This window comes from Acipenser ruthenus, chromosome 10 (assembly GCF_902713425.1).
Source record: "Acipenser ruthenus chromosome 10, fAciRut3.2 maternal haplotype, whole genome shotgun sequence".
NCBI classification, from domain to species: Eukaryota; Metazoa; Chordata; class Actinopteri; order Acipenseriformes; family Acipenseridae; genus Acipenser; species Acipenser ruthenus.
The window spans coordinates 3,535,455-3,545,041 of record NC_081198.1 but is presented as its reverse complement, the minus strand read 5'-3'; the positions used below and the strand labels follow the sequence as shown (position 1 = coordinate 3,545,041).

The 9,587-nt window shown below is 42.4% G+C and overlaps 1 protein-coding gene across 3 annotated transcripts in view; it reads right to left on the bottom strand.

The window, feature by feature from the left end:
• Window positions 1–3,071: 3,071 nt before the first annotated feature.
• Window positions 3,072–9,587, bottom strand: part of LOC117409196 (epidermal growth factor receptor substrate 15) — a 35,733-nt gene continuing 29,217 nt past the window's right edge. The window contains exons 21-25 of one of the 3 annotated variants that reach the window (XM_034014831.3): window positions 9,497–9,566; window positions 8,995–9,071; window positions 8,450–8,603; window positions 7,644–7,831; window positions 3,072–6,193 (exon numbers count right to left, since the gene is read on the bottom strand). In XM_034014831.3, the coding sequence (XP_033870722.2) occupies window positions 6,047–6,193; window positions 7,644–7,831; window positions 8,450–8,603; window positions 8,995–9,071; window positions 9,497–9,566 (636 nt within the window). In that variant the 3' untranslated portion in view covers window positions 3,072–6,046. The remainder of the gene's footprint in view (window positions 6,194–7,643; window positions 7,832–8,449; window positions 8,604–8,994; window positions 9,072–9,496; window positions 9,567–9,587) is intronic. The other 2 variants (XM_034014840.3, XM_034014851.3) reach the window with 2 other exon arrangements.

The window sequence follows — 9,587 nt, the reverse complement described above, 5'->3', positions numbered from 1 at the left end:
AATGAAAAGTCGCCTCACATTTTCCATGCTCTTCCAAAAGTGATCTGGGAATCGGAGCCTTTGAATATTTTTAAAAGCCGTCTCAAAAAATACTTTTTTAAACGTGCATTTCCAATTGTTTAACTTCTGTTTGTACAATGTTTTCTTTTTATATGCCTTTACTTTTCCTGTAGTATGTTTTTTTTTTATTATTAACAGCGGTCGATGCAATTCAGTTTTTTCAATTCAGATTCGTTCTTCTGCTTGTTAATTTTCTAACGCTTTGCATATCCTTGTTTAGTTTTGCTTTATACTTCAGTGGTGTACAATACAGTGGCATTAACTGTTACTTAATACCCACTGACACAACATTTTAACGATGTTGCTGGAATGTTGAAATTTAGTTATGTTAATGCGATATGGTTGTATGTTAGTGGCTTTTCCATTATTGCATCTGAAGAATTTGAAGATGTAGTGATGTTACATAATAAACGCTGCGTCTCAATAGTCGTCGGGGCTTCTGGCAAATATTGTAAAGAAACGCCCCCGGCACTATAACAAATCAAATTATTATTATTATTATTATTATTATTATTATTATTATTATTATTATTATTATTATTATCGTGATGACCTTTTCTATTTTTGACAGTAAAGCAGGAAACTGAGAGATAACTATTAACAAATGTTTATACTTGATAACCCCACGCCACATAAAATAACACATGCCAAACCTCAATGAGACGGCCGCACTCAGCAAATGTATGCTTGCAGCGCAGAAGAAAATCTCTCGCCGACATATTTGCAATATTCCTTATTTTAAATTGCTGTCTTCTTGTCTAAATGATACACCAGAGGTTATTGGCTACTGTGCCAATTACGTTGTGCATAAGAAGCGATTACAAGCGAATACGTTGTCATGACAAGCCACTAATGTAAAATGACTATCCACTAGAGTAGAAAATAGCTCGTGTCATTATTTAGAACACGTATCCATTAAAATTGGTACACGTAGTCATTTCTGTGTTCAGATTGGTCCAAATGAGTACGTGTAACGTGTACTACACAGTGCATTTTTGACACAGATGGCCTTCCATATTGAGACAAGGTGGTTGCCACATTGCATCATAGACGGCTCTGTGACATCATCACCTGAATGAACGAACTAGAACGTATAAAACAGCCTGCACACCATTTACTAAGCTGTAATGGATGTCACACTAATGATGCAACTAATGTAATACTATGTTTTAAAATGAAAATCGTTGCATGCTATAACATGGGTTTATTTAAAAGCTGCACATATGAGACCTAGCTAATGGAAGTGCAAATTAGGTAATCTCTTTAAGCCCTTATATACATGCAATGACAGTTTCCCCTAATACACGTGGTGCAATTAATTACTACCTGGTTCACTATGTCTACCAAAACACCTTGGAGTCAAAATCATATTAATGTGTGTGTTCAGAAGCGATTTGAAATGGATGCCAAATGATTCTTTACCCCCATTTAAATGATACTAGCTATTAACTTGAATGAATGTTAAATGAATGCATTTATAATACAAACGGGTTTATCCTCCTTTCTCTTGAGAGAACACAGAAAAACGTGTTCATTGAAACAAGCTTTCAGCCTTGCTGTTGATGCTCAGTACTTAAAAAGGTGGTCATGGCAACACACCTGGGAACAGCAATTTTGGATAATACGAAGCTTTCTGTCTTCAGAGGCTTTTTTCATTTGCAGTGCAAAAATAAACCCTGGTGGCCGACTGCAATGGCACAATACAGCACAGATAAAAGCACCCGATTGTTTCCTGATCCAGAGCAACCCAGAGGGATTGTGGATGGAAGTCATGCATTTAAATGATTGATTCCACGCTGCACCTTGGGAGGGGTCGATCTTGGGCAGGTGGTGTGACTCTTGGTCTCCCAGTTTGTGGCTTTTCATTGACAGAGTGTGTCTGGTTATACCGTCTCGCCAGGTTTGAAATTGCTGGCTGTGAGCACCCAAGACGGCGAGCCACAGTACGCTGCCCTAGTCCAGCTTCCAACATGCCGTTGCACGAAGGCGCTGCTCTCTTGACAGACGTGACTGGTTTTTTTTTTGTGATTTTCTTTTTCTTTTATTCAAGCTTGCAATTCAACAGCTAAAATCACTCCATATCCAGTGTCCAATCAGCTGTCTCACTAATTAGGTGATTAAGTGCATATGCTTCAGTCATAGTCATGGATGAATGATCGAGTGATTAAAAAGAAGCCAAAAACATTTTGTCAATGTCCATCATTTATATACATTTTTTTTTTTCAAAAATAAATGTGTTATAATAGTGATACGTTTCTTTTGATACTCGGTATATCAGAATAAGGGCTAAATAGTCTGTCTGCCAGCCACATATTCCCATGCTATACAGCAAAGTGGGAGGCAATTGTTCTTCAAGACTAACATTCAAGGACACCAGGCCCTAACAAGGCCTTGCAAAAATGGATTTCATTTTTATCCGTCTCTTCTAAAACAATCTTGTATACAAGCACACACAGTGGTCTCTTGTATAGGTGGACCCCGCACACGGAGGTGCACGCACTAAGATAGTTCACTTTATGTTTCCAGCACTCTTCTCATATGTCCCATCTGTGAAGTCCCAGAGGAATGTATCACCCAGAACTGCAGTGTGTCCGGGAATCACACAGCCACTCCTCCACAGCCCTGTGTGACCTGCCTAGAGGCAAACAGTTAAAATCAACACCCCTGCTCCAGGCAAACATGAGCGGCCTGGAGTCTGTGGTAATTGATTTCTTTTTACCTTAAAGGCACAATAACTCGTACTGCTTTCATATAACAACACCCTTTTACTCCAAGCATTCGGGACGGCTCCATCAGTCCTTGTGGACTTCACAATAAGGGAACTGGTCTAGATTGAGCAACAATGATTTGCTTACACACTGACTAATGTATTAGACATGTAAAATAAACAAGTGTGTGCTGCTTTAAATCCCTTATCAAACTCAAATTCTGTAGCAGAACTACCTTTAAAAAGCCCAAGTTTGTGTGTATAAAAAAATGCATTCCCCAGCTTTAACTACAGATCACCAAACTTACTTGAACAGAATTTATATTTATTATTTTAATTACAGGTTATAGTCAGGAAATGATTTAGACAATTTAAGGATTTTCGATTAACAAAAAATATGAGAATATGAAAAAAAAATATCACAAGCTAAAATATCAAAAATAAAATTAGCCAATTTAAAAAGCATATATAGGTAGGCTGTTAACGTACATCAGTGGTTTTATATGCGACAGGCACCTATACAATTCACATCAGTAATAGGAACAGGAGTGTCTTTAATACAATGAGATGAGCTGAGTACTTTTACATGGAGAAGCAGCCATGGCTCTAATATATACAATTAGTAGAAGTCTTGATGGACATAGCAAAGATTTGGAGGGATTGAGAATTCAAGGGGGGTGTTCCTATAGCCAGAACTGTGTGACAGCATGGACAGCACTGTGCACAAACATTAATGACCTCATTCTTATTTTAGTGGGAACTGTTGGCCAATAATACCTTAAGAGCCAGCGAACAGTGGCTCTGTCATTCAAAAGGGGGTTGCCTTACCTTTGTATTATTATTTAATAATCTGATGGGTATTTGTACATTGAGGCTCTGTAAAACTAGTCAACAAAGAGACTGGTTTCACTGGAAATTTCTTCAGGTAACAAACCTTCATGACAACAGGCCACCATGTTGCAGGTTACAAAAAAAGAAAAAAAGGACTGTTCAGAAAATGATGCTGCTGCAATAAATTCCCATGGAAACTGTAATCTTTGCTGGCTATTGGTACTGAACCTCAACAAACCTCATTACATTTTATAAACAGAAACAATATGAGCTCTACTATGATCGATGGAGGAGTTACTGTACCTGGTATTAAAACTAAATCTAAAGAAGGCCAAGGCCTCAGGTTTGTCAGTAAACTCTTGCGTGGCACTCCTCCATCCTAGTGAATGTTGGGGGGATTAAGTAGTGAAATGCAGGCTAGTGGTTTAGTTCTATTCAAAAGATGGGAGGAAAAATCAGCAGCATAAACTATTGGAGGTCTGTGGACAGCAAGCCTTGAAACAAGGACACTTCTACCTGCTTTGTTTAAATTGAGCATCTTTTGTAGTGGTTTATGTAGTGGGGGGGGCACCTGTTCAGAGGCTGCAATGGATTGGGATGCAGAATTAGCCACACTCCACGTCCCTTTACTTTTCTCCTGGGCAATACTGACTGTGCAAACCTATGAGCACAAATGAATTAAAATAAAAAAATAAAATAAAAAAAAATAGGTTTTAATTTTCACAGCAATTTGAAACAGACTTCTGTGCCTACAGCATGCTCAGCAAAGCAATGGGCCAATGGAAAATGGGAGACTCGTTTATGCAACAAATATGCTCTTCTGGCTCCTACAGTGGTCTGTTTTGTGTATAAGAAGCAGAGTAAGCACCTTGGAAGGAGAAACTGCAAATTGAGATTCCGATGCATCAATACACAATTCATCTGACGTTAAATAAAAGCTTCATGGTGTCAGAGTGGGATTATAATATTTTTTGTTTTAATATTAGTGGTGTAAATCCACTTCTAACAGCATATTAATAAAAAGGCAAAATCTCATCCTCACAGCTTAATTACATTGTTCTATTCATGCTCTGTAATAAATGCATTTCAATCCCTCTGCCAACCAATAGCTAAACCCGGTTTAAGTGCAACAAATGGATGGCACAGTTCTAAGGCTCTGTTTAATAACATTGCACTCAACCTTGTGAAGGTTTTTTTAGTGTCCTCTCCTTAGGGATCTAGTAGGATACAACCATGCCTCTATGCACTTCTCCTCTGCTGCTCCAAGCACATCCAGAGGCTACGAAACAGGGGGTACTGAGCACCAGGTTATCAAATTATAAAGTGACATCTTGGTTCACAATGACTTCAAGAGGCAATGTAAACAGTAAGGCATTCTGCAGCCTTCACATATTACAGCATTCCCCCCTATTAGCTGTAAAGTGCTGCACTCTGAAATTATATTGCCTGTTATTTAATTGTTGACCACTTGGCCGGAAAGCACCGTGAAGCAGTGCAGACTTAAGATAAAATGTTGGTCTTGGTAGAAACACAAACCCACTGTTACTGTCTCCTGTGGACTAGGGTACCTGGACAGCATTACCCATTCTTGATACCCATTGGCTGCAGTACCCCTCTTTTCATGTTCCTATTGGCTATAGAGAGTGCACCTCTTAGCACCCATTGGTTGAGCACAACCATCCGCAGTACATTTAAAGAAGAACCAGGTAGATAGGAATATAGGTTTTTTGCATTATAAGTGTTAATCTCTAGTTAGACCGGAGCCCTAGATCCCCGTCCTGTTACTTGGCCGAAGGGGATTTCTAGCTTAAATGTGTTAGACGCCCCATACATGGTATCAAACATATCTGCCAGTACAGCTGACTTAAACTTTCCTCATGTAACTGTACGTTATGTTATGTAGATCTACTATAGTTTTTTGGAGTTTGACAATGCTCTGAGCTTCGACACCATGGAGATTAACGTGGAAGGTTGGATCGTTCACCTGTTCCGGTTTTGCCAAAAGAAAAAACGGTGCAAAAAGATCTGGAGTGCCCTCCTGTGGCTGCTTTAATCATTCACAGCAACTGGCACAAGCAGCTAAAAACTGGAACGTCTAAATCCCCAAACCCTCGCAAAAATAAACAAGGCATTCCTACTCTGAAGACCCCTGACAGCCATCAAAGTGGGAAAGGAGATGAATCCTACCTTCAGCCAGGAATAAAAGAGCACCCCAGTGCTCAAACTAATCCCAACCCGGGCCATGAGGACTATTTCCATAGCAAAGACCCCCTTCACATCCAGTAAAAATCTTTTAAAATAGGTCGCACATCAAACAGAGGCTGCTTTCTGTTCCACCACAAATTCAGAGCATCTTCAAATCTTTTGCATTGGTCTCCTGCCAAGGCCTTCCTGTCTTTTCTTTCTTTTTGAATATACATGTGGTTAAAGAGAGGCGAGGCAGCTGCCTCACGCCTCCGAGATTTCAGACTTGCTGAGGGCGATGGCCAGCTCCAGGTCTTCTTCTTCCTGCTGGGTGAGCCGAGCAAGCCTCTCCTTCTCCTCCCGCTCACTCTCGCGCTTCGCCCATTCGATCAAGTCCTCCTCAGTGGGGTACTACAGGAAGGGAGATGGGACAGAATGACAGCCGTTTTAAAACTGACACGCAAACACCACACCTCAAAAGTCTCCTCTTCAGGTGTAAGTGGAAACTTAAAGAAACACAGTTTGAGCCGTTACAGGTTTTCCCTGTTGCAAAAGCTTCCTGCACACAACACTAAAAGCTGGAGTTCATCATACTGTAAAACATGAAATGTTTGCTGGCAAGATATACTTTTTATTTTTACAAATGAAGGCACTGTGGCGATTAGACTGTAGTTTAAACCGCTGTTTAGCTGCACTAGCTAAACTGTGCAATGCACAATTTCTGTAACACAGTCAAATTGAAAAAGAAAACTGAAGCTCAAATGGCAAGACCGGATTTCAGAATGGATGCCAGCAGCCAGGACGGCTCGGGGCTAGAAATGTGTAAAATCATCACAACAATTGACACACCCAAGAGGGCGATCTCATCATAACATGCCCACGGCCAGTTTCACAAAACACCTCCTGCACTTAGCAGACTGCTAGCCAAGTGAGATTTCAAGATAGAATGGAACAGCTTTGCAGAAACCAGCTCAGCTGGTCTAAATGATTAAAAGAATATTCATTGGGGGAAAAAAAACAATAAAAAAACAACAACAAACAGGATTTTGCAGACTGCTACCAGGTGAAACCAGCCTCTTGCTGACGAGTTAGACTAGACTGGAGTATGAAATGAAAAGGGGTGCAAGAAGCTGGGAGGTTAGTCCTGATGTGCAGCAGGGAGAGCAGCTGGTTTCGAGGGGTTAGTGTGATGCAGTACAGTGTGAAAGGTGGCAGGTTTGCAGCTTGAAAACGAACAGGTTCAGGAAGCCAAGCAGTTAGAATGATGGAATGAGTGTGCATGGCAGTGAATTGAAGCAGTTAGAATGATGGAATGAGTGTGCATGGCAGTGAATTGAAGCAGTTAGAATGATAGAATGAGTGTGCATGGCAGTGAATTGACACAGTTAGAATGATGGAATGAGTGTGCATGGCAGTGAATTGAAGCAATTAGAATGATGAATGGATGTGCATGGCAGTGAATTCAAGCAGTTAGAATGATGGAATGAGTGTGCATGGCAGTGAATTGACACAGTTAGAATGATGGAATGCATGTGCATGGAAGTGAATTGAAGAGGTTAGAATGATGAATGAATGTGCATGGCAGTGAATTGAAGCAGTTAGAATGATGAATGGATGTGCATGGCAGTGAATTCAAGCAGTTTTGTGGCTACAGGGATTCGTCTCAGAGTAGACATATAGATGGGGAGGTGGCTCAGTGGTTAGCTTGGCAGACCATGGGATGCATGGCAGTGAGTGGTTAGAGTGTGTGACTCAAGTTCAGGGGGTAATGGGTTTAAGGTTCAAGCTCCAGGTTTTTGCTGTAGATGGAAACACAGCTAAGATTCCCAGGTAATGTTTTGAAACAAGGGGTGTTGCTCACATTGTTGAAGTTGCTGAAGTTAGCCGGGTCTGGAGGAGCCTTGCTGGGGGACGATGTGGAGAAGGGGTCCCGGAGCTTCTCATCTTGGGAGTCGGGCTGAGAGGGGTCCCCCAAACCCTGCGTCTGGAACAGGTCGCTCCGCTTGTATGAGTCCAAAGACTCCGACCTGGAAAGGGATGACCTCTTTCCTGCGCAGACACAACGAAACAACAGTGAGGCATGCGGCCTGGGTGCCTGGAGGAAGTTGGACCACGTCTGCAGGGGGAAGAGAGCCGAGTCCGGGTAGCTCCTGGGTTACAGCTTGCTGGGCGGGACGGCTCTGATCTTTCTACTTAGCAGTTAATAAGTGGTGTGTCGCCTCCGTATCGGAAAGCAGTTTCTTGATTCAAGGAGCTGATTGGTTAGACTTCTGGGGTTGTTTGAATAGCTCAGGGGTTATGATGTGTGTGTGATGTTTCTGATAGTAGACTCAGCATTGGTCTGAAGTGAAGTTTTGTGCTGAGCTACAATGCAGAAGGCAGTTAGAACTGTTCAGGGTTAGAGTGCTAGGCAGCAGTGTGAAGATTACTGGCTTGAGTCTGCAGATCTGCAAGGGTACAAGAACAGGAGGAGCCTGCAACACCCAAGTTTAATATATAAGAAATACATAATGCAGCATAGATGGCAGCAAGTTCAGCTTCTTAATAGTTAGTTCTGAGCTGCAAGGCGGAAGGCAGCAGGTTGGAGCAGCTCAGTGGTTAACACAGTGTGTGTTAGTGTGGAAGGCAGCGGGAGTGTTAGAGTAGTCCCAGCTGGGTCCCTCTTACCTGGGGGAGGAGGAGGGGGTCTGGTGGGTGTTCCTGTCTTGGGCGGTAGGGCCGGGGGCGTGTCCTGGCTCATTGGTATGTCCTCCGTAAATACATTCTTATTACTGATGATGTCAGGGGCGGAGCTAGTGTTGAAAGGGTCGGGTCCATTTGACTGTCAAAAAAACAGACTTGCACGTTACAACCGGTCAATCATATCCAACCCAGCTAACTCCTGCCTCTTGAAACTTTAAAGCCTTCAATGGATCCATATGCAATACTGGGGTTTTGCTATAATCTTTAAAAACAGTGACGTCACATGATGCTGTTTACACACCGCTGAACTGTTTAACTCTCAATTGCATTTTGTCCAGTATAGTGTTTTTGAAGCAGTGATAGGAAGATACATTTCACGCTAATTGTACAAACTGAATTGGATTCTCCCAGACTTCTACGGATAAAACTAGCTACTTCAAGCGGTATCCTCATCACCCAACACTCCCTCTCTCCCTCCCTCCATACAGCGTGTTACCATGGCCCCTCTGCAGCAGCCAGATCACAGCTACCTTGGACAGTGTGCTGAAGTCAGCGAATCCACTCCCAAATGAGTCATTCCCAAAGAAGGAGGCAAAGGGGTCTGCTACTGAAACAAAAAGTGGTTACACATAGAAATGGGTATGGCACGGGCGCAACAACACATTCAGGGGCAGAAGAAGAAACAGGGGGGCGTGGGACACAGCTTGTGATGACGTTGTGGAATAATCCCGCCCCGTTAAATAGGTTAGAGCTGGGGTGTCCAATCACGGTCCTGCAGGGCTATTCCACTCCAGGTTTAACAGGTGAAATTAGATCATGAACTAATTCAGGGTCTGGATGGAGGCTCAAATCAGTTCAATTAAACCATTTACAAACAGGATTGGAACAAAGACCAGGAGTGGAACAAAGACCAGGAGTTGAAGGGTCAACTGTGTCCACCGCTGCGGCAGAGTATAAACATACATCACAATCGGGGCTAAGAACCCTCGGGTATCGGAGAGCGTTGAAAGAGTGATGAAGGATCACACTCACCTGTGTCAGGAGCTGCAGATACAGCGGTTCCGCCTGGCGCGAACGGGTCATTGGACTGCAAGACATCCGTCTGAGGAAGAAGCGAGGACTG